The sequence below is a fragment of the Taudactylus pleione genome, unplaced genomic scaffold (genome assembly GCF_031769625.1).
Source record: "Taudactylus pleione unplaced genomic scaffold, aTauple2 ptg000198l, whole genome shotgun sequence".
NCBI lineage: Eukaryota > Metazoa > Chordata > Amphibia > Anura > Myobatrachidae > Taudactylus > Taudactylus pleione.
Window position 1 is genome coordinate 11,675,508 of NW_028284600.1, and position 25,941 is coordinate 11,701,448.

Here is a 25,941-nt window from a genome sequence, read left to right on the forward strand (position 1 = left end):
TTTATTCTGAAAATAAGTATTGAACTCCATTATATGTACAATTATGCAGTGCTGAGCCTTTAATGCTTAATAGTATGAACCCTATTATGATATCCAGAACGTACTGTGAGCCACATTATAATAACCAGTGTACAGTATGGAACCCTTTCTTTTGACCAGTATAATACTTGTCTAGGTGAATTTGATTTCTTGGCCCAGGCGGCAGCTCCTCCACTAGTATTCTCATAGGGCCTGATTCAGACCCGCTCGCGAGCGCTGAGCGCTTGCAAGCGGGTAGATTGAGCCCTAATGCGCATGCGCATGACGGAGGGAGCTCCGTCGTGTGCATGCGCGAGACACGCATAGCGACAGCCAAGCTTTCGCTATGGGTCTCACACCAAAGGGGGCGTGCTGTCGATGGTGAGTGACAGCACGCCCCCTTTGGTGGGCGTGCCTGGGGCGTTGCTGCCCAGACGGAGGCGTTCCCATGGGAACGCCTACCATCTGGGGCCGGCCCCACTGACACCACTAGTGATGTCAGTGGGAGTGCTTTTGGCTCTGATAGAGCCAAAAGCACTCCTGGGCTTGCGGCAGCGAGACCCTACCGCAGGGTCTCGTCGCAAGCCCGATGGTCGCAATGGTCTTGACCATCGCGACCATCTTTTTGGCCGCTCGCATAAGCTGTGGGTGGTCACCAACAGCTATGCGAGCGGACAGGAGGCCACTCCATTTTTAGGTAAGAGGGCCCTGATTCAGAGCGAGCGCTCTGGTCAGAGCGTCCGGCTCTGAATCAGGCCCATAGTTTTCTGCTGTAGTCATTAAAAGGACTGACTGGTGTGTGTAGCTCTTTGGGGGAATTGTAATTAGCCTCAGGACTTACCATGGAGTTTTAGTTCCCAGGTTAAGACCTCGGAACTATTCATGGGGCTTACTGTGGGATATAACTGAATAGCTCTGGGCACTTAACCCGGGAGCTAATAAACAGCGGTAAGTCTAATTGAATTCCCCTTAGTGGTTATAGCGCCAAGGATATAAGGATCACCGGCTCCTACAAGCAATTTTTAACATTTTCTATCTTTGTCTCCAGTTCTAGAGGGAACATTTTCATTGACGTTTCCAAAAACTATTGAGTTGTATCCTGAAGTTACATTTATAATTTACACTGTATTGCTAAATGGGGATGTTGCTGCAGGCAAAAAAAAGATTCAAATTCCAATCTGCCTAAACAATAAGGTGAGAGGACTAGAATGAAGTAATTGCCGCTTGCATCAAAAATACATTTTAAATCTAAAAATATAATGGAATGTCATACATCTGAATTTAATAGCGAAAGCTGCATAGAGATTAAATAGAAGTGAGAGTGCTATAGATGAATAATTGTATATTGAGAATTAGACAATTGAGTTATTATTACTATCCCTTATTTATATAGTAGCTACAGAATGTTTTAGGAACTTAACCACAGAAAAACCTGTAAATTCACCACAGAGTACTCTGGGCCAGACTCAGATCCAGACGCTAAGCCGCGATCGCACGTTATAGCCAATAGTTGCCCGTCTGCGTATGAGCCACTCACTGCTATTGGGAATCGTGCGCTCAAAGTACACAGACTGAGCGCTACTATGAGTGACAGATAGGGCTGTTTGTGGGTGGTAACAAGGGAAGGTGCTTGTGAACGGGGGAGTGGTGCTTCGAACGCAGGCGTGTCTGGGCGTCAAAACAGTGTTTAATGGGCGTCCATAATTAGTATGGAAGCGTCATTGTACACGTCACCTATTTCAGCCTGCAGTGATCGCAGTGCTTCCGGCAGGGTAGGGTCTACCTCAAGGGCTGCATGCAGCTCCGATGGTTCTCAATGGTACTGATTAATCATACAGTCCCTGGAGATGACGTGTGCTGAGAAAGAAAAGTGGGCGTCTTTAGACCGGCGTGCGTTCGCTCTGCCGTCGCTCTCTAAGACATAGAGGGCGTCCTTAAGCTTTGACATGCGATCGTGGAATTTGCATACCCTGCCCCTGCCGGCTGCAGAAAGTGCACTGCGTTGCGTTCGGGTCTGAATCACCCCCTCAGTTAAAAAAACAACCAGTGGTCTAGGTAGTAAGCATGAGCCAACATGACTCGCAGTTTATAGGCAAAGGAAATATTTTAAACTGAATCAAACCACACATTGAAAAGAACCAAAATTGTTTTCCTAGGAGCAGTTATTCCATTATTTGAGCAGTCCATAAGCCCGGGCCTGATCCAGACAAATTATAGGGGGTAATTGCAATGCTGGCAATATTTCATGGGAACGGTGCAGGAACACTTGTATTGGTGGCACATCAAGACTGCAACATCACTCATTTTACCTGCAACTCCAATATGTGTGCAATTAATCTTGTTCCTCTCCTGTAATTATACTTGATGTATGCAGCTGCACATACTGACTGCCAGGGACGCCGGGGAGTGGGAGCGCTGTGAGCCCCTCAGCCCGATGCAAATCCAGGGTGGGGGAGAGGAGATCAGTGTGATCGCTCCACAGGCAGAGGAGAGGTGACTGCTGCTGCTGCTCAGGGGCAGCGAGCAGTCTCCCTGCTCCCACTGCAGCAGCGTGTGCTTGGCTGCCGACAGATAAGAGGGAAGGGGGGGACAGCGTCGAACCCAGGCCCCTCCAACAAGCCCGGGCCCAGGTCATTAGTACCCGCTCTTCCCCCTCTGGGCACCCCTGGTAACTGCACGTCACGGAAAATTGAATTGCCTGCTCATAGTCATTTAATTTCCATCTACCCTTAAGGGCCAGTATAGAAAGAGCTAAATTGCACCTTTTACCTCCACAGAGTGGCGGCAGCCATTTTGTGAACAGAACCAAAATGTATATAAATACTACCTATAAATTCACTATTGATATTCATGACGAAGCAGCCCATGTATGCAGTGATGTCCTTAATTAAAAGTGATTTGATAGGCTGTATTATGATTTATGATAATTCATCCTGCATAGGGGCTGCCATTTGCAGTTGATCGTTTTGCTTTAAATCAATCCTGTAAAAGTACATCTGATGCTTAAACCACTCTTAATTTCATCTTGTACCTTTATGATTTCCATGAACAGGTCCAACTCAAGTTCTCTAAAGAAAAGGTTCACCCAGGAGAAAGGGTGAATCTAGAGGTCAGATCAGAGTCTGGATCCGTCTGTTCTGTACGCTCCGTAGATAAAGGGCTTTTACGTCACAATGACCATGAGGGTTTATTAGAGCTACACAAAGAATTGGTGAGCGATCTACTAAACAAATAGCTGTAGAGAATCAGGCATGACATACAGTTTACTGTAGAGCAATCTATTTCCCATATTTGATAGATCATTGATGTTGCATTTCTACTTTTGAACTTTACTAAAAGTCTTTTACTACATCAGTTTTGTGTTAAAGTAGACCTGTCTCTTTCATACAGCGGAGGCAGACATTTTTGGGCTGATATAATATCAGAGACTGCAGCTATCTATTCACTTGGACCCAGTCACATAGGCAGACGCACTTACTTCAAACTTGGCAATATGTTTGAAACTCCTTCCCTTCTATATCCATTGCTTGCCTGCAGTTTTTTCTTAAGTGCCTACAGGACATATTAGCTAGGGTAGTGCGGCCGGTGCCATCGCACAGGGCACCACAGGGCGGGGGCGCTGTTTGGGCCTGTCAAATTTCTGTTTATTATCATTCTAGCTTGTAGCTTCTTCTTATTTCATCCCCAGCATCTCCTGACCTCTCCTATTGCTTCCCTGGCCCTTCCCCATTTAGCCATGGCCCTTTTTTGGGTGCATTATGTCCCTTTGAAAAATTAGGGGTGCGCCAATGCTCTTTATGGCACAGGACACCAAAAAGTCTAGCTACGGCTCTGATAGTAGCTAAAATCCTGGCTGTAATATATGTGAGAGAGCAGTCAGTTAGGAGGTCTAGGAGGGGAGACGTGGTACAGCAAGGTGGGCGATGCAGGGGATGTGATACAGAGATTGCGTAGACCCCATCTTACTATATACAGCTGCGATTCCCGGCATTGTGAGGTAGGGAGTGGGGCCACAATGGTGTGAATCAGCACCAAATGCGTTATCAAGCTGCCCACTTCACACGGGACGTGGGCGGCAGCAAACAGCAGCAGGGGACCTCCAGGAGACTTAGTGGTCTATGTACTAATAATCGCTGTACTGACATGATTAAGAAGTATCTACAGTTACTCGCGATAAAATATCTCTGCTATGTACAAAGGGGAACTCGCAGGAACAGCGGCTGAGGTAACCGCTGTCCCCGCGAGTTATATCCCTGGCAAATTGTGGAAGTCTTCACAGAAGGTAAGCCGGGCACCGGGCGCGGACAGCCGCGAGGGGGAGGGTTAGGTTAGGGGCTCCCGGGGGGACTTTGGGTTAGGCATCCTCCCGGGAGGTAAGGTTTAGGCTAGGGGAAGGGGGGGTTAGGGTTAGGCACCCCTAGGGGGAGGTTAGGGTTAGGCACCCCCCGGGGGACTTAGGTTTAGGCTGCGGGGAATGGAGGGTTAGGTTTAAGCAATTAGGGGGGGGGGGATTATGGTTAGGCACTTGGGGGGGAGGTTAGGGTTAGGCACCCCTAAGGGAGGGTTAGGGTTAGGGGGGGAATTAGGTTAGTTATACTTACCCTAAGGACGATCAGGATTTCCTCCTCTGTCGGGCTGCCGCTGTCGGGATTAGTTCTGAATCCCAAAAAAGTCCAGAAGGCAGTAACAAAGCTACCACTGGAGCATTGTTTGAGAGGCCTCTTATGCCTCGAAATACCGCAGTATGTGGACTCTTTGGTGAATTGCAGTGTTAACACCACTGTGGAAAGTGAAGGAGTAAAAAAAACAAAAACATTTTCTTTGTAAATACAGTATGTTGCTTGGAGCGGGCTAAGGAGATGCCTTTTTATTTTGTCAATGCCTTATATTGATATTGGTATTGATGCCCCCCTGCTTTATACAAGGGATTACCTACAGGACGAAACCGGTCCCGTCACTATTTTTATCTAATCACATACTCTGTATCTTTTGTTTTTACTTTTTAGCATATTTTCCTAGAAATCCAAACAAATTTCTTAAATACCACTTACCCATGAGGAAGTCTGACTAAAGTTATTATACAAAGTACAATATATTTTGCAAAAACTTTCATATGAATAAGTAATGTCACTCATCTTGGAGGAAGTATAAATAAAGTTGTTATATAAATTTCTTCTGATACAAATTATTGTAAACTATGGTTGGTGGATTGGGTTCATTATTTATACAGGAGAATAAACAATTTTTTCTTTGTTGAACTAATTTGGGCAGCAAAATGTAGACACTACGGTGCTGATTCTAAGTCAGATGCTGCAGCGTCCATGTATTGCTTCTGTAACTTCATGCAAATGCTGCTACATGCCCTTCCTTTGTGTATGGCCGTGTGTCTGAATGTGCAAGAACTGAGATGCCCACTTTGAGCATCTTTACATGTTGAGATACCGCATGGTGCATCTTTAGATGTGGCCACCAGTTGCACCATTGAAGCTTGCACCAGTCCATGCTAGGTGCAGATTCTTCTTCAATGTATGGTCTCCTTTGTCAGCGATTGTGCAGCTGAGCCTACAGCCACTTCTGTGACACATCTGAGACACTCAGATTACACACCCATAACATCTCTGTGCATCTACATAGCTACATCCCTGTCACTTCCCAGTCACTGCCCAGGAATGCCCAATACATTTTAAAAATATTTCTGAAACCAGGCATCTCAATCGCAACTGCAACTCTGTGCACAAAGAATACAACACTAAATGTCAATGCTAGGTGATTTTTTTTTACTGCGCATGTGTCTAGTTCGCCCTGTACAGTAGAAAAAATCACCTCGCATCGACATTTTGTACCGTATATGTATGTAACAAGGATCAGAGTGCTAAGGAACTAAATAATTTGCCTTTTTTTATTCTCTGTGTCTATATTGGCATGTTACCCTGATTCTGCCTGATGTTGCCATTTGTGATTAAATTAATAAAGTATTGTTGTCATTGTTGAGAAACATTTTTAAAAATCACCAAGAAAATACTGTAATTTATTTTGTGAGGCTACCAGTCTGTTCTCTGACTCTTTGCTTAGAGGTTAGGGATGGGTTATAATTTTCCTGATGGGACTCTTTAATCTATGATGTGTCTCTTTCTTCCTCTGGTACTCCTCCTCAAAGAGTATATACATGACATGGATCACATCAGTTAATAAGCGGGGCTTCCCTTATGCCATCGAGGATTTTGAAAAATATCCCTGCCTGAAAAATGAGAAGGAAAAATCAGAAATACAAGAAGCAGCTTGGTACCAAAGTGAAGGAGATGTTTTCACATTGTTTAAGGTATTTATAACTGTCCAAACACATTTGTATATCATATTTAAACTCTGTTTAATTTTTACCTCCACCAAAATGTCCAAAAAGGTTTTATATTTTTAGATTCCCTTAACTGAAAGCCGTAATATATTTTCAGAACTTTTTAATTTAGGACCCGGGTCATCTTCATGACACATTGCTTAGTTTTGCATTAATAATTACTTTTATATTACTTCTTATGAATAGTCTATAAACTAAAGAAATTATTTAGCACATTTTATATAGAACCATATTGAGAACAAAATTAATCTATTATTATTATTATAAAATATGTTTTGGTCCCCCAGCACTACTGTGGCTTGACTACCAATGCCATTATGGAATACCCCTAACCTTCCAGTACAATAGTAAGGAAAAACTTAGAGTCTTAAACTACATTGATTTTTAAGTTACAGCAGCAAGAGGAGGCAGACAATGAATGCTGATACATCTATGTATCATTATAATGAATGATGTTATCTGAGGGACATTTCATTTATCTCATCACACTGTGGACATAATTTAGAAGGTCTAAAACTGGGTACATTGTGTGGCGTGCGCTCCCTTGGGGTCATCGGCCCCATCGTTAGGTTGGCCCTACATGCCGCACCAAACTGACGATGTGGCTGGCCACCCCATGCAGCAGGGGCTGACATATCGGGCGGTCAAGCACCGGATCGTCTAATGTGTACCAGCCACCCAATATGTCGGCCCATCGGTGCGGTGGTCTTTAGTCGCCTCGCTGGGTACACAATCGTTTATTGTGTAGCCGGCTTTTAAGCACATGTGAAAGTATAGCTGTAAAATTGTGGCCTAACATCTCTATTTCGTATTCTTAACATACTTTACATACAACTTAAATGACTATGTAAAGATTTATTAAAATAAAAATAGACTTAAGGGGCAATTCAATTAGCTGCTAGACCACAATGTGCCAGTCTGGTACAGCATATCGCCACCAACAATGATGCCATTTTTTAATCATACCCTATAGAGGTCGCAAGAAAACTTTTGGCACCCATGTTCAGGGCACCGTAATGGGCACATAAGTGCACAGATGAACATCACGGGATGGCAGCACATTGTCCCTAAGCGAATGGAAGGTAGAGAAAAAAGGAGAGGGGTAGGAAGATGAAGTGGAGATGGAGGAAAGAGAAGATTGAAAGATTGAGGAACCTGCAATGCCAGGAAGAATAGCTAGTGATGTAGATAAACTCCTCCACCTAAAAGTGTAGCAAACACCAGAATTTATAGCCTGTGCTGGTTACAGACATTGCTGTGAAGCAAACAGCATGTGGTCCCTCTGTTAAACCAACACCAGAGTATGTCAGGCTGGGTATTTCACATTTTAATGCTATGAGAGTTGGTCATATAATGTACAAGCTCTTACTTACATCAAATGTGCCAGGATAGTGTTGTCCAAATTAAAGGTAAGGATAAGCCTCCCATATCCAAATATTCCAAAACACGCGAACCTTTTTAGCATGACTGAGATAGTGACACCTTTGCTTTTTGATGGATCAATGTACACAAACTTTGTTTAAGGCACAAAATTATTAAAACTATTGTATAAAATTACCTTCCGGCTCTGTGTATAAGGTGTATATGAAACATAAATGAATTTCATGTATGTACACAAACTTTGTTTGAGCCACAAAATTATTGAAAATATTGTACAGGTTGAGTCTCCCATATCCAAATATTCCAAAATACGGAATATTCCGAAGTACAGAAATTTCTACTTCAGGGTCCATAGCGGGTTCACAGGGTTGACCTTAGGGGGTATAGCTGGATCTGGATCCACGGGCTCCACGCAGTTAAAGATTTTGCTACTCCCAGGATGCACTTGGGTCCATCCTCCTCTATATCCCGCCCCCGAGCCACAGGCACCTCAGTTTTAGTTGGTGCCCAGCCAGAGTTGGGTCACCCTGGTGCGGTGGGGCTGCATAAGCTTATTTTTAAAGAAGATTTTATTTATTTATTTTTTCTCTTCAGAGCGGCAGCATCAGACTGTCCATCTGGACGTCCACTCTGCCGCTCCAACAGCCCCGCTGGTGCTGTGACGCCAGTACTGATCTTGGGATCGCAGCGGGACCCCGGAGTCAGTACTAGCATGGCTCCGGGAGCTCCCACTGACTGCTGCTGGAATCACGGGGCCAGGTAAGCCGTGTGCAGCGTATCGCGCTGCGCGCAGGGGAAAGGAATGCAGTCTGTAGCCACCGGTCTCTGGGGACAGACCAGCGGCGCTAGCAGCGGCGGCAGGCTCCCCCTTCACAGGAAAACCCCGTGTGACCACTGGACCGCCAGGGAGTAATTGCTGGAAGGGAACCAGCGTCCCTGGGGTTAATTGCTAGCCAGGGGAGGCAGCCTTCCCTGGTTTAGCGGCTCCTCCCCTCAGACCAGCGTGCCTTCTCTCCTGCGTGCTGGCGTCGCTGGGCTGTTCCTGATTCGGCCACTCCTCCTCAGAGCTCTCCGGTGGCCATCTTCTGGCAGCAACACAGATCTCCCAGGCGGTGCATGGACCGGTCCCCCTGCGTACCTCTCCCCTGCAGAAGGATTGTGTTTGCAGTGCTATAGCCCTCCCAAACACTGAATCTGGGAGGTTAATTGTAGCTAAAGGTGCAGTGAGTATAACTTCCTGCATGGTATGTGACTTTTGCTAGTGCTGCTGTCTGTGCTAATTTTCTGCTGAATGTCTTCTTATACCTATCCCTTTCCTTCTCCTACGGCCTGCAGGTGTGTGCAGGAAGGGTGTTCTTTCTGTGTACCTCACTTATATAAATCTAAGCATTTGTGAGGTCAGTCACGTACAGTGGTGTGCTACTCAGTTCCATATTGTGACCTGTTTGTGTTGCATACTTGGGAGTGCGCAGGTGTTATACGCCTCACCTCTTGTCGGTGATACATAGTCATTGCAAAATTTGTTGTGTTATGTCTGATGAGGAGAATGAGCACTCCGTGGCTCCTGTGTTGTTTTCCTGCTGATGCTGTTCGGCAGGGGTTGATGGGGGGGATTTGTCACCTCAGGCGGTACCCCCTCCCTGGGTGGATGTACTCTCTAGCTCTGTTCAGAGTCTGGCGGCCTCGTTGTCGGCTTTTCAGTTGATGTTACACAGTGACTTGCCCCCAAAGGCATCCAAGCCACCCGTTCTGGGTTCACTGGCGGCGCAGTTCACGGACACGGACGTGTCTTGGGATGACGGAGAGGTACATGAGGACTCTGACTCGGATGCCGTGGCCCAGGAGATGGAGACTAAGTCCTCCATGAATGTGCCAGCATTGGTTAGGGCGGTGCGGGCCATCCTGCATATAGAGGAGGATGTGCCGGCTCCCAGGTCGAAGTATCCGAATTTTAAAAAGGCCAAGGTAACTTCGGCAGTTTTCCCCCTGTCCGACCAGTTGACGGATCATATGGCGAGGCCTAGCAGTTGCCCAGCAAGAGATTCCAACCACAGAAATGGTTGGCAGCCAACTATCCTTTTCCTGAGCCCTGCTGGATTCTCGTCAGCAAAGGATCTTCCTGACTCCGGAGAAGGTCTCCTCCCTACAGCTGCGGATACACAGTTGCCTGAGCAGTTGCCGCCTGTCGGTCCATTCGGCTATGAGAGTTCTGGGGTCCATGGTGTCGGCATTCGACATGGTGGAATTTGCCCAGTTCCATTCACGGCCCCTGCAGGGGCTGATTCTATCAGAATGGAACGGGTTACCTCACCGGATCCGCTCTCAGATGCTGGTGTTGTCCCCGGAGGTTCGGCAGTCTTTGGCTTGGTGGCTTCAGACAGCTCATCTGGTCAAGGGGTGCCCCTTTTGGATCCCAGACTGGGTCCTGCTCACAACAGATGCCAGTCTCCGGGGTTGGGGGGCAGTGACAGGCTCGTTGTCACTTCAGGGATGTTGGACTGCAGAAGAAGCACTTCTCCCCATCAACATCCTGGAACTGCGGGCGGTGTACAGGGCCCTGCAGTCTTCCGGCACCGCTCTTCAAGGAAGGGCGGTTCAAGTTCAGTCCGACAATGCCACTACGTGGCATACATCAACCACCAGGGAGGAACTCGCAGTCAGGCTGCAATGTCGGAGGTGTCTCGCATCCTTGCTTGGGTGGAGTGCCACATTCCAGCGATCTCCAGCGGTCTTCATTCCCGGAGTCCTCAATTGGGAGGCGGACTACCTCAGCCTTCATGAAGTGCTTCCCGGGGAATGGTCGCTTCACCCAGAGGTGTTTCAGCTACTCGTGGACAGATGGGGGCTGCCGGAGCTGGACTTGATGGCCTCCCGTCACAATCACAACTTGCCCGTTTACGGGCCAAGGACAAGAGACGCAGGCGCATGTCTGGTAGATGCGCTGTCGGTGAAATGGACGTTTCACCTGGTGTATCTGTTGCCTCTGATATCCCTGCTACCTTGGGTCCTGCGGAAATTCAAGCAGGATGGCAGCACGCTCATGCTGGTGGCTCCGGCGTGCCTAGACGTCCTTGGTACTCTGATCTGAGGAGCCTCTAAATCGTCGCTCCGTAACCTTCTTCCTCAGCATCAGGACCGATTGTCTCAAGGGCCCTGCCTTTACCCAGATCTGGGTCAGCTGTCTTTGATGGCGTGGCTCTTGAGACAGCCGTCTTAAGGTTTTGGGGCTTCTCGAGTTCGGTTATTAGTACCATGCTCAGGGCACGCAAGCCTGCTTCTGCACGGATTTACCACGGGGTGTGGCACACTTACTTTCAGTGGTGTGAGTCCAGAAACTATGATCCTCAGGTGTTCCGAGTTTCTATGATCTTGGAATTCCTTCAATCGGGTTTGAACCTAGGCTTACGCCTTGCCTCTCTGAAGGTTCATGTGTCCGCGTCATCCGTGTGGTTCCAAAGATGGATTGCTACACTGCTAGATGTTCACAGTTTTTTCCAAGGTGTTCTCTGAATCCAGCCTCCCTTCGTGCCTCCTGTGGCTCCTTGGGACTTGGCAGTGGTTCTTCGGGTCCTGCAGGTTCCTCCTTTTGAGCCTCTTGAGTCAGTGGAGCTCAAGTGGTTAACGTTTTTCTACTGGCAATTGCTTATGCCAGGAGGGTGTCAGAGTTGGGGGCACTTTCCTGTTGCCCCCCTTTCTGATTTTTCACCAGGACAGAGCGGTGCTCTGTACTCGTCCTGCGTTTTTACCAAAAGTGGTTTCGAAGTTCCACATCAATCAGGAATTTGTTGTGCCAGCTTTTCAGTCACCTGATCTTTCAGTTGGTGAGGCTTCCTTGGATGTAGTCCATGCGCTGAGAATCTATGTGGACCGGACTGCTTCTGTTCGGAAGTCTGATTCATTGTTTGTCCTCTTTGGTTTTCACAGGAGGGGTTGGCCTGCCAACAAACAAACGTTAGCCCGTTGGCTTTGTTCCGTTATTTGTGAGGCTTATGCACAGGAGGGTTTACCTGTGCCAGCCTCTGTTAAGGCACATTCCACTCGTTCTGTGGGTCCCTCTTGGGCTGCTAGATGTGGCGCCTCTGCTGTTCAGCTATGTAAGGCGGCCATCTGGTCTTCCATTCAGATATTTTTGAGGTTCTATGCGTTTGACACTTTTGCCTCTCAGGATGCATCCTTTGGGCACCAGGTTCTCCTTCCTGCACAGGAGCGTCCCCGCCCTTAGTTGAACTGCTTTGGGACATCCCCAAGGTCAACCCTGTGGACCCCCTATGGACCCTGAAGTAGAAAACAAGAGATATGGTAAGAACTTACCTTTGTTATCTCTGTTTCTACGAAGTCCATAGGGTCAACAGGGCATCCGCCCTGACGCACCTGGCTTCATATGGGCTGTGCGGCTGGTCACCGGTTTTCCATCTCCCATTTCTGTGAGTATGGTTTCTTGTGTGTTCCAGTCTTCCTTCTCTCTGTTTAGTCTCCTCCTCCAGCCTTGGCTACTTACCAACTAAGGTGCCTGTGGCTCGGGGGCGGGGTATAGAGGAGGATGGACCCAAGTGCATCCTGGGAGCAGCAAAAGCTTTAACTGCATGGTGCCCGTGGATCCAGATCCAGCTATACCCCCTAAGGTCAACCCTGTGGACCCTATGGACTTCGTAGAAACAGAGATAACAAAGGTAAGTTCTTACCATATCTCTTGTTATTTTGGCATGACTAAGATAATGAAGCCTTTGATTTTTGATGGTTCAATGTACACAAACTTTGTCTAAGGCGCAAATTATTAAAAATATTGTATAAAATTACCTTCAGGCTGTGTGTATAAGGTGTATATGAAACATAAATTAATTTCATATCTGTACACAAATTTTGTTTGAACCACAAAATTATTGAATATATTGCATAAAAGTACCTGCAGGCTGTGTGTATAAGATGTATATAACACATTAATGCATTCTGTGTGTATATTGGGGTCCTATTCCCAAGATATTTCATTACGGTATGCAATTATTCCAAAATACGGAATATTCCGTTATCCAAAATACCCCTGGTCCCAAGCATTTTGGATATGGGAGACTCAACCTGTATAAAATTACCTGCAGGCTGTGTGTATAAGGTGTATATAGAACATAAATGCATTCTGTGTTTAGATTTGGGTCCCATTCCCATTCTAAAATACGGAATATTCCAATATCCAAAATTCCCCGGTCTCAAGCATTTTGGATATGGGAGACTCAGCCATGTCCATTTTTGTGAGGCTGGATAGACACTCACAACAAGATTTACATGACTTTTTATTAAACTAATTGGCAAATGCAGTAATATAAGAACTTCAGACAAGATTTGTACTAAGAATTGTATTTTTAGGGGGAGATTTATCAAATCTTGGAGAGAGATAAAGTGGAGAAAATTCTCATAGTAACCAATCAGCTTCTAACTGTCATTTTTCTAACACAACCTGTATAATGACAGCAGCTGATGTGATTTATACATTACAGTATCTCTCTCCACTTTATCTCTCTGAGAGATTTGATAAATCTCCCCCTTAGTGTATTTGAATAAAATGAGTGTGACACCGTTTATACCTATGTCCTAATGTGTGTATATCTTTAATTCTCCCACAGGAGAGTAATATAAAGATTTTTACAAACACTAAGATACGAAAGCCGGTACAATGTTCTCTTGCTGATTACACAAAGCGTATTTCCAGAAAAAACGATAATACTGTGGTGTCCGATACTTCACTTTGTACGTAATTTTCTAATCATGTACTGTACACTAATCTTTGTCCTATGTTTTGTATTTAACATGTCTCCCTGTTCCTAATAATTCTGTACATCGTTATCAATATGTTTTCTTTTTAATAATGTTTTGTTTTATTTAGTTCTTTGACTTCTATTTGGCTTTCCATATTTCCTGTCTGTTTTTTTTATTCCTCCTGTATTTTATTTTTGTTTATTGTTTATTTATTGTTTGCTATGCATGTTTTCCATGTGTTCTTACTTTGGGCATGATTCAGCAAGGATCGCAATTGAAATTATGCACACAATCAGCTGATTGTTGTGTACTGCGCATGGCTATGCATTGCGCGAACACACCACTGCGATCGGGATTGCGAACACAGTGACTACGCAGACCCAATTCAGAGTAATTGACAGGAGGTACCATTTGGAGGTGGTGACGGGAAGGCAGGGTGGTCAGCAAAACGCAGGCATGCCAGTGCATTTGAACACCGTTACAGGGGCGTGCATAAATTAGCCACTGCGATGGCATAAGTAGCTTGAGCTCCCACTACGTGCGACGAGGTTAGCATGTTCTGAGGAAGGTCAGAAGTGTGTGGGAGGCTGCGATGGTACTCGATGTTGCCGATGGTTTTGCAGTCTTGCTAAGTATTACGGATGTGTGTAAGGTAAGGTGGATGTCCTTATGTTAGGCTGCGTATGGCATTGTGATCGCAGACATTAGCATATCTTCGCAGCGGGACTACGTGCGTAATCGCTATTCCAATCACAGTTGCGATCCGTACTGAATCAGGTCCTTTGTCCATGATAACTTTTGTATTTTTCTTTTACATTTTCGTTACTTTGCTTCATATATCAGTTTGCTGTCTTTTCCTATTTCCCAGCCTTTCCCCAAATCCTTTTTGATTTCAGTCTTTTCTCAGCCTTGTTTTAGCCTTCACTCTATTTATTTCAATATTGTAGTCGTTTCTTGTGTTCACATGTCTTCATCCTTGTTTTTCCTTATGGTCCTGTTTGTTCCCTAATGATTCAGCCAGGAATAAGGACACAAAGAAGCCAATAATACGAAGGTTTTTCCCAGACACGTGGTTATATGACCTGGTTTCTGTGGGGTAAGATTCCCTATGTACAGTATAAGGAATATCTGTAAGCAGGGGCGAAACTAGGTATTTAAAAGTGTCCCCTTTCCCCCTCTCTGACCATCACCTTCTCTCTTTTAACTTATCCCTCTCTCCTTCCCCTCCTTTACCTCCTAAGACTACCATTACTAAGCGTAACATTGAGGCTATTGACACTCTTTCTTTTTCTTCCCTGCTGGACTTTCTTCCTTCACCTATCCTTCCTCTCTCCTGTCCTGAACAAGCTACTTCCCTGTACAATGCCTCCCTTACGTCTGCTCTTGACTCTGTTGCTCCGGCAATAACTACTCACCCTCACAGATCCACACCACAACCCTGGCATTCCAAATGCACCAGATACATGCAAAAGTGTTCACGAACTGCCGAGCGTCAGTGGAGGAAATCACGCTCTAAGGCAGACTTCCTCCATTTCAAATGTATTCTCTCATCCTACAGTGCTTCCCTGTCCCTCTCCAAACAAACATATTTCAAGAACCTCATCTCCTCCTAGTCCACAAACCCCCAGCATCTCTTTGCCACTTTCAACTCCCTCCTCTGCCCTTCCCCTCCTCGCCTCCCCTCTTTGCTCTCTGCCCTTGACTTTGCCACCTACTTTACATCTAAAATTGACTCCATACATGAGGACATCATATCCCATAAGACCCTCAGCACTCCTGCCCCTCCTTTCCTTGACCACCCCTCCCCATCTGTTTCACCAACTATGACATCCTTCTCCCCTCATCCGATCCTTCACCCCTTCCCATCTCCTCTGTTACCGTCTTCTTCTGCCTGTTCACATCTCGCCCACCTCCTCAATCTTTCCCTATCATCTGGCACTGTCCATTCTGCATTCAAACATGCCCTTGTCTCTCCCATTCTTAATAAACCTACCCTTGATACTAACACAGTCTCCAACTACTGACCCATCTCTATCCTCCCTTTTGCTTCCAAACTCCTTGAGCGTATTGTTTACAACCATCTTACCACCTTTCTTTCCTCCCACTCCCTCCCTGGCTCATTTCAATCTGTTCAATGTCGATGTCATGTTTCAGGGGCTAAATCGCACATTTACTAACATTTTACAATCGATATAAAAAAATTGTTAGTAAATGTATGATTTCGCCCCTGAAACACATCGATGTTGAACGATTCTTATCAATTTTTAATCGATTAAAATCAACCTTTAGTAAGTTTAGCCCTTTGTGCCTGATTGTGAGTCGGACACAGCGGCAATGCCAAACGCTCTAGAGCAATGTTTTTCATCTGCACATGCATCTACCTCACACTGTGCATGTGGTCCGATGGTGTTCATACAGAGACGCAGTACAGATTCAGGCGCGCGGTCTCAGAAGTGTATTAGAAATGTATCGGGCACACCTGGGTGGTGACTGGGTGATGGCTATTCAGGCACAAAGAGATGTTCCGTCATATGGGTGTGTTATGGCATGGGCATGTCACTGAAAGTGGCTGTGTACAGAGATGCTGAATCAGTCACATAGGAGGCCATATTCAGACAGACAATCGGAATGGGGTAGGTGCAAGTTTCGATGGTGTGACCGATGGTGGGGTCTAAGGCATGATTACACTGACAGTGATTGTCTCGGTACTTGTACGTTGGGACACACGGCTGTACACCAGGGAAGGTGACATTAGCATAAAGTTACATATGTGACTGCGGCAAAAGACGCACAGACGGCCGCCATTGTGTCCGATACAGAATCACGCCCTTAATTATCTCTGCAAGTAGTTACTGTATATATTCACCACTATTTCAGTGCAATAGCACTTTCCTCATCTGCATACACTAGGGACGGGGCTATTTCACTAGAGTATCAGTTCATAAATAGTTACTTTCATAAAATGTCTCAGTGTGTTCCTGAGTTTTATTCAATGTGATACCACAAACATTCCCAATATGAATACGGGACCATTGTTATCACTACAACACTACTGATTACTGTTTGACTTGAAGAGGCGTGTGGTATAAGAGATAGACAGTAATTAGATAGACACCAGATGTTAGACAGTCAATAGTTAGACAGGGACAAAAGGTCGACAGGGACAAACGTCAGACACACTAAAGTTCGACATGTAAGAAGGTCAACAGGTACAAAAGGTCGACAGGGTCAAAAGTTCGACATGAAAATGGTTGACAATTTGTTTTTGTTTTTTAGCCCTAATCTTCACCCTAACCCTAACCCTCCCCTTGGTGCTTAACCCTTACCCTCCCTCCTGGTGCCTAACCCTAACCGTCTGGGTAAGTGCCTAACTCTAACCATGGAGGTAAGTGCCTAACCCAAAACCTAACCCTGACCCTACAAAAAAAAAAATGTGTCCCTGTCTAACTATTGATTGTCTAACATCTGGTGTCTATCTAATTGCTGTCTATCTACAGTATAATCCAGATCCCCTTGAAGAGGATGGTTAATAATGTGTCATGTTAAGTTAAGGATATGTATACATATTTGTAAATAAATTGGTAAATAGATTTACAGTGAACCAAATAAGATAGGTATAAATAACTACCATCAATATGGATTTTACAATGTAACATGAAATAATTTGTTAGTATGTCGTCTTTGTCCCTTAATAGTACAGTATGTATGTACACACAAATTTGATTTTTTTTTGTTGTTGCAGTTTACATGTTTTCATTTATTTCAGACTTTCTTGAACATTGTTTTTTGTTACTTCGCATCTGTAGATTTTTTTTAATCCTCTTGGATTCTCTAATAATTTTTATCATAGGATTTTGTACATATCCTTTTGTGTTTTGCAGTTAATACTAGTTTTTTAGGACATTCTGGAATAGAAGTTTATAGTACATACAGACAGTTCGCTATTAAGTTCTGTCATAGCTTTTTGTCCTCACGGTTTAACATCTCTGTAGTTCTATCAGCATAACCTCTCTTTATCCAGTATAATTTCCCATGATAATGATAATTTCATCAGTATTGTGCAATGTGAACTATTGGCTGTAACATTCTTTTCTTGCAGTCCACAGGGACACACAGTGCTAAACCTGACGGCCCCAAATAGTATCACTACGTGGGTAACTGATGCCTTCTGCCTGGGGAGCTCTGGACTTGGGTTGGTCTCTGATGTAGGGCTCACCAGCTTCCAACCTTACTTCATTGATCTGATTTTACCTTACTCCGTGGTACAAGGAGAGAAATTCAGTGTCACAGCTTTAGTCTTTAAATACCTAAAGGACTGCATGATGGTATGTACTAAAAATCATAGCACCAGCCCACACAACTGGCATGGGATGGGATCACCTTAGCAACAGAATTCTGAAGAAGAAAAGAAAATATCTCTACCCATTAATCTGTTCGGATATATTTTAGGCAGTAAATACAGTTGGCAAATAAAATATTTTATATGTAGTTCATGCCACTGGATCAGACCATTGGTGTTTTGCAATGTTGGTTATTTCCCCACTATTTTGCTGATCTATGATATTACAATTTCACTCTTCAAAAAGTGTATTTAGGGAAAAATCAGCCATGTAACATAATGGAATCCCTGGGACCATAGATAAAATCAGGCATCCACCAAGGAGAACCTACTAACATGTGCCAAGATTGTCACCTCATGGTAGAATGTCAGCATGTAGCCTGGACTCACTTCCTCAGTCAGCCAGTGGTATAATGTCTGAAATAACATGCACATCAAAGATCATTATAGAATAGTGAGTGACACTACACACTGATGTATCAAGTTTTGTATGTTGGGTCCTCTGTAATGGAGGTCAGTTTCATTCATTGTGATCTAAGTTACTCTTCCTGTTGGGATCTTGATGTACTGTACTGTATGACCTGGACCATGGCGCATCTATCTCCATAGCCAGGATGTGGTCAACAACCCGACCACGGGGATTCCGGCGCTCAGAATGCCGGCGCCGGAAATCTCCCAAGTCCCTTCCCAATTCTTAGACGTCCGTAGTCTCAATCTCACCTCTTATCTTAATGTGTAGCAGTAATCTACTTTCATTATGGCTCATGATATAAGTTTCTGGAACATTTCTCTGCTTGAATTCCATGCTCTCTATTATGTACAATACACAACGTCATTATATCGGAGACTTAAACACGCCTGATTGATATCATATATACTGCTCCTCTGCTTTCTGTGTATTCTCCTTAGCATACTTCATTGTGTATTTGGCCATGTGATTAATTCGCCCATACATGAAATTGGTCACTACCTTTATTTCACCTTCACCTGCTTTTGTTCTATTTCAACCTTTCATTGCACAGTTCTACACCTTCCCACATCCTTATTCCTATTATTGTTTACCGACCAACCTGTGCTTTATTGTCTGCCGGAATTGTAGTATCTGATAATTAATTTTCACCGTTAGATGTCTAATGCTGTTATAATATTTGATCGCAACACCTGATGCTTTACTTTCATTATTTGATATAAGTAGAATTATTTGATGTCTATTTAGGGGTGACTAGAACCAATTATTTACCCATATTCGTGTCAGGTCACCCCATTATTTTATACGGATAATATAATAGAGGTTATATCAGTGGTTGAAGTGGATATTTTGAAGTGGGGGTATGGAACGCTAAGGCTCTACTTATGCGCGTGCGCACCCGTAAAGGGGGCGTGGCCACTCACTAATGTCATATCAGTGTACTGTACCACACCGTAGTACCCCTTGTACACTTTATGCCATACAATACTAGTGCCCGTTATGCCATACTGTAGTAGCGCCCTTTATAACACAATATGCCACACAGTAATGCCCCCATATACACATGATGCCACACACAGTAATGCCATTTACAAGTGATGCCACACACAAATACCCTTTACAAGTGATGCCACACAGTAATGTCCTCTACAAAATTTGTAGTACAAATTATGCCACCTAGTATTAATGCCCGTTACACATTATGCCACATTGGGCTCGATTCAATTGAACACAAATTAAATAGCGCCGGGACGGAGCCCCCAGAGCTGTTCAATTCTGCGCACTGTTAAGGATTTCTTCTCGCATCCCTCCAGGAGTGCGAGCAGAAATCAGACAAAAGTACAGGCGTGATGCTGTTTTCTGCCCTTAGCATGGCAGAAACAGCATTGCACCAGGAAGTTTAGTCGGAGAATGCCCGTTCTCGCAAATAAACACCCTGTTTAAGGCGCGAGGGGCGGGAGAACGGCCATTCTCAGACCTAACAGTGCGCAGAATTGAATAGCCCTGGGAGTTCCCTCCTGGCACTATTTAATTTGCGTTCAATTGAATCGAGCCCATAGTAATGCCCATTATAACATTATACCCCACAGTAAAGACTCTCCCCCCCTGCGTCCCTTCAGCAGAATGATAAGAGATGACATGATGAGAGACTCATCGCAATGTGTAGTTGGTAACCTGCATTGCAGACATCCATGCAGAGACAGCGGCACCGTGCTTCCATTTCAAATCTTACGCTGTCCGTGAGCCAATAAGGAGCCGCCACATCACTAACAAACCCTTCCACTACTCCCAGCACCACTAACAACCCCCCCTCCACTACTCCCAGCTCCACTTACAACCCCCCCTCCACTACCCCCTGCACCACTAACAAACCTCCCTCTACTACCCCCTGCACCACTAAAAAAAAAACCCTACACTACCCCTTGCACCACTAACAAACCTCCCTCTACTACCCCTTGCACCACTAACTAACCCCACATCCACTAGTTCGAGCACCACTAACAGCCCACCCTCCACTACTCACAGCACCACCCCTCTCCACTATTCTCAGCACCACTAACAAACCCCTCTCCACTACTCCCAGCACCACTACCAAACCCCCCTCCACTACTCCCAGTGCCACTACCAAACCCCCCTCCACTACTCCCAGCACCACTACCAAACCCCCCTCCACTACTCCCAGCACCACTACCAACCCCCTCCACTACTCCCAGTACCACTTACAAACCCCTCGTCCACTACTCCCAGCACCACTACCAAACCCCCTCTACTACTCCCAGTACCACTTACAAACCCCACGTCCACTACTCCCAGCACCACTACCAAACCCCCTCCACTATTCCCAGCATCGCTAACAAACTCTCCCTCCACTACTCCCAGCAGCACTTACAAACCCCTCTCCACTACTCCCAGCACCACTTGCAAACCCACCCTCCACTTGCAAACCCCCTCCACTACTCCCAGCACCACTTCCAAACCCCCCTCCACTACTGCCAGCACCACTTCCAAAATCCCCTCTATTATTCCCAGCATTACTACCAAACCCCCCATCTGTTACCCCCCTCACCACACTACTCCCTGCATCACTTACAGAATTCACCCCCCCACACTGCTTCCTGCATCTTCACCCTCCCACCCAATATTCCCTGCTTAAATAACGACCAACCAGCCTCTGTTGCTCTTTCTTTGGGGAGGAGGCAGAAGCCGAGGAAGGCAGTGACACAATACAGGAACGCAAGAAGGGCACCAAGCCCCAGGTTCCTCTCCGCGACAGCCGTCGGAGCACATGATGTCACCTTCACGTCCTCCTAGCAGCCCGTAGGAGCGTCGCGGGGGAGCTGTCTGTCACACCGCCAAGCAGCATGGTCTTGCTCAGCGGTGCAGTCTGGTTGGTGCAATGTAATTTGTGGCCGCTAATGGCAGCTACAATGTGAGCGAGCGGTATAGTGTACCGGTGGCCAACCACGCTTGTATGAAAAAAAAAATGTAGTGCTTGAAGTGCAGGTATGCCATACCGTTGCATACCGGCACACTTCGAGCACGGGGTTATATATTAAAATCATAATTACAACAATTTCACAATAATTTCTTGAAAAAGTGTGCCCCAACCAGATAATCTTTTTTTTGTGTCTTTTTTGGCCTTGGCTGAAGCACAAACACGTATTAGCATTTCTATTGATTCTTGGGAGTAAACAATAAATGATGATTAGATACATGTTAGTTGTATATGCTGGTTGATAATCATTGTTGAAAAATAGTTTTTTGTCCTGTGCGGGATTTCTTTATCGTTTTTTACTTTGACAAGGGCCAAATTGTGCTGACTAGATGTCTGGGTCAGATCATCTCCTCCAAAATGTAGGTCTTGTGGGGTGTTCCTTGTATACTGTGGTTAGTATTAGTACCTACCAAAAGTGGTCAAAAGAAGGAAAATTGGTGAACTGGAAACAAGGTCATGGGCGCCCAAGGCTCTTTGATGTGCGCAAGAAGTGAAGACTAGCCCGCCTGGTCCAATCCCACAGAAGGGCTATTGTAGCACAAATTGCTTTAAAAGTTAATGCTGGCTATGATAGAAAGGTGAAGATGGGCGGTAGAACTGCGCTCTCGTTGACCAGGGGGTGGTGTGTTGTGGTTCGGGGTGCTGCACCTTTGTGTGGGAGTACCTTTCCCGCACTGAAAATGTATGGGGGTAGGGGGGGTAAGGTGCACTCTTCCTGCTAGCAATGGTGATGACTTGTGTGTGTTTGTACGTGGTGTTAATTAGAATGTTTCTTCTGGTGGTGGTGATGTTTTGGGAGTGAGGAGGGTGTGATTGGGTATGGAGTGTAGTTTGGAGTAATGTGAAAAGGGGAATGGAATAGGATCAAAATGAGGCCAGCGAGACACAGTAATTTTGGGCAAAATCTTTTATTGAGTAGTCACAATGCTGCTCTGTTAAGATCCCAGGCAGGTGGGTGGGGTTCAGTGATGAGTGGTGATGAGACTGGGGAGGTAGGTGGACCCTTTTAGGGGGCTCCTTCCCGTGCGGTTCAGTGACCTTGCACGTCACCCCAGCTGGACCTATGGTCGACAGTCTAGGAAGTCTCGGGGGGTGGGGGGATTTGCAGAGTGGGTTGGAACACCTGTGCGGCGTCCCGCGTGTTGAAGAAGGCACCTGTGCCGAAACGCATTGGAGACCCTCACATCAAACCCGACACCGATCCAGGCTGACCTCCACTAAAGATCCCCATCCCCACCAGGGACCACCAACCAGTGCCGAAAGCTCTCAGCCCACCCGCCTGCTGGTCCGCACCGCTCACACCTCCAGTGACCGGCTCCACCCCGGACCAGCCCCTCTCCCCCCCTGCTCCCAGGCGTGCTCAGCAACTCACTCCTGGCCAGGGGTGTCTCCACCGTCGATCTCCATTTCCACGAGGGACCGTCAGTGATAAGAGCATCCCGCACATCCGGCCGCAAGTCCGCCCAGCCAACATCGCCAGTGACCAGCTCCATCCCGGTCACACTTTCCACATCCCCCCTCCTCCCTGGCTTTTTTTTTTAATCAGTATCCCGGGCAGACCACCCCCCAGGGGTGGTCCCAGCACACACGCTGCAACCCAGCCTCCCAGCAGCTCACCCATCCACACCTCTGGCTCCGCACCACCAGCGGCATGACCAAGAGCCAACTTCAGCTGCATACTACAGTCGCTGACCTCCGCAGACCAATCAGAACAGCCGTGCACTTGCAGCACACCAGCAACACGCTGATCCAGCTCACCAACAAACCTGCAGCTTCCAACCTATCTGCAACGGCCGCAACGTCGACCTACATCACCATAACAAAAAACCTACCGGTAGGTAAGTACTGCCAAGACTCACACCAACACGCGGGATGCCGCACAGGTGTTCCAACCCACTCTGCAAATCCCCCCACCCCCCGAGACTTCCTAGACTGTCGACCATAGGTCCAGCAGGGGTGACGTGCAAGGTCACTGAACCGCACGGGAAGGAGCCCCCTAAAAGGGTCCACCTACCTCCCCAGTCTCATCACCACTCATCACTGAACCCCACCCACCTGCCCGGGATCTTAACAGAGCAGCATTGTGACTACTCAATAAAAGATTTTGCCCAAAATTACTGTGTCCCGCTGGCCTCATTTTGATCCTATTCCATTCCCCTTTTCACATTACTCCAAACTACACTCCATACCCAATCACACCCTCCTCACTCCCAAAACATCACCACCACCAGAAGAAACATTCTAATTAACACCACTCACAAACACACACAAGTCATCACCATTACTAGCAGGAAGAGCGCACCTTACCCCCCCTACCCCCATATGATAGAAAGGTGTCAGAACACACAGTGCATCGCAGCTTGCTGCATATGGGGCTGTTTAGCTGCAGACCAGTGAGAGTGCCCATGCTGACCCCTGTACACCGCCAAAAGCATGGGCACATCAGCATCAGAACTCGACCATGGAGCAATGGAAGAAGGTGGCCTGGTCTGATGAATCATGTTTTCTTTTACATTATATGTTGTTTACCCAGGGAAGAGATGGCACCAGAATAAACTATGAGGAGAAGGCAAGCCGATGGAGGCTGTGTGATGCTCTGTGCAATGTTGTGCTGGGAACCTTGGGTCCTGCCATTCATATGGATGATCCATACTGTACCACCTACTTAAACATTGTTGCAGACAAAGTACACCCTTTCATGGCAACAGTATTTCCTGATGACAGTGGCTTCTTTCAGCAGGATAATGCGCCCTGCCACCCTGCAAAAATTGTTCAGAAATGGTTTGAGGAACATGACAAAGAGTTCAAGGTGTTGTCTTGGCCTTCAAAGTCATAGATGTCAGTCAGATCGAGCATCTGTGCTGGAAAAACAAGTCCAAGCCATGGAAGCCCCAACTCTCAACTTACCTAACTTAAAGGCTCTGCTGCTGATGTATTTTTGTACCAGATACCACAGGACACCATCAGAGCAGACCCTCCAACATGACTCCTTCCCTTCAGTAGAAAATGCTCTGCTCCTAGACTTCCCACCTAATTAATAATTGCAGCCACCTGTGTTGAACAAGTTAATAGATGAGACAGGTGTTTCACCACAGGTGGCTGTAAACATCAATTAAGAAGGAAGTCCAGGAGCAGAGCATTTTATACCGGATGGAAGGGATCATGTTGGAGGGTCTGTCAGAGGTCTTGTGTATTCCATGCCTTGATGGGTCAGAGCTATTTTGGCGGCACAAGGTGGATCTACATAATATTAGGCTGGTGGTTTTAATATTATGGCTGATGGGTGTATTTATAACATTTAGTAAACTATACGGAAACTTTTTATTTATGCTATATTGTTTCACTCTTTATTTACAGCATTACTTTGCTGTCATATACAGGCTATAGCTGTGGGGTGTAAAACGTCATTGAGTAACTCCTTTCACCATCAGTGGAACCAGTTTTCTTTCACAAGAAATATATTGTATGATACAGTTGGAATCAACTGATTTATTTTAACATCTAAGAGTCTTCCTTTTGTGACACTGAAATAAAACTGATATTTTATGTCATGCACTACACAAGGACAATTACTTCTGGCTTCATATTCCACCATTGCAGTACAGGTTTTAAGGATGTCCATCATTGAGCACAGGTTACTTATTTAGTACCTCAGTTAATTTGATTTAACCATCAGTTGCCAGCTGTAACCCCCCCCCCCCCTCCCCTTTTCTTGCTGTGATTAGAACAAAGAATATTTTAAGAATTATTTACTTAAGCAAATTGCTTTTGGTGCTCTTTTCAATATACTGTACATTACATTGCACCATACTGGTGCAGAGGATCGACCACAGTCTTTCCACTCTATATAATAGTGACAGAGTAATCATTATTAAGTACTTATAAAGGGAAACTAACCCAGAAATAGGATTTATTTTATTGAATAATGTATTACATTGTTAATGCTATAAATATACCTATAAATGTGTAGCGTATAAATGACAAACCCCTCTCTTGTGTCATGGGAACAGGTATTTGTGTCTCTATCTGATTTGGGTGACTACATGAACCTCAAGAACACAAAGCAGTCTAGATGCATCTGTACGGATCAATCAGCCAGCTTTACTTGGAATTTAACTGCTTCCAATCCAGGTGTGTCGGGGCACCCATATGCTGCATAAATCAAACCTCAATATCATTTGCAATTGCTGTGTAGAATACCAGACCCTCCAACATAACCCTTTCCATTAGGTACAAAATGCTCTGCTCCTGGACTCTCATCTTAATTTATGATTGCAGACACCTGCGATGAAACACCTGTCTCATCAATTACCTAGTTCAACTCAGGTGACTACAATCATGCATAGGTGGGAAGTCCAGGAGCAGAGTGTTTTGTGCCTAATGGAATGGGTCATGTTGGAGGGTAGGGAATACTTTTCTATCTTTTGTAGTCCACTAAAGGGCCAGATTAAGGACCACATGAGCCTGGGGCTGAAAATGTTCAAGGGCCTATTATAAAAATCAGAAGAGGTGTGGCCAGTGATGTGTGGGCGTGAGCAGTGCCATGTGGGTGTGTACACCACCTAAACTATCAGCCCCAATGTCTCCCTAAATATGTAAAAGTTAGATTATTTTGTGAGGTAAATTGAAATACAATTTTA

The 25,941-nt window shown here is 45.7% G+C and overlaps 1 protein-coding gene across 1 annotated transcript in view; it reads left to right on the plus strand.

The window, feature by feature from the left end:
* Nucleotides 1-25,941, plus strand: part of LOC148518864 (alpha-2-macroglobulin-like protein 1) — a 138,811-nt gene that overhangs the window by 45,744 nt on the left and 67,126 nt on the right. The window contains exons 14-20 of the mRNA XM_088476944.1: nucleotides 1,067-1,212; nucleotides 3,071-3,229; nucleotides 6,176-6,337; nucleotides 13,366-13,489; nucleotides 14,516-14,594; nucleotides 17,598-17,823; nucleotides 25,312-25,432. Of these exons, the coding sequence (XP_088333070.1) occupies nucleotides 1,067-1,212; nucleotides 3,071-3,229; nucleotides 6,176-6,337; nucleotides 13,366-13,489; nucleotides 14,516-14,594; nucleotides 17,598-17,823; nucleotides 25,312-25,432 (1,017 nt within the window). The remainder of the gene's footprint in view (nucleotides 1-1,066; nucleotides 1,213-3,070; nucleotides 3,230-6,175; nucleotides 6,338-13,365; nucleotides 13,490-14,515; nucleotides 14,595-17,597; nucleotides 17,824-25,311; nucleotides 25,433-25,941) is intronic.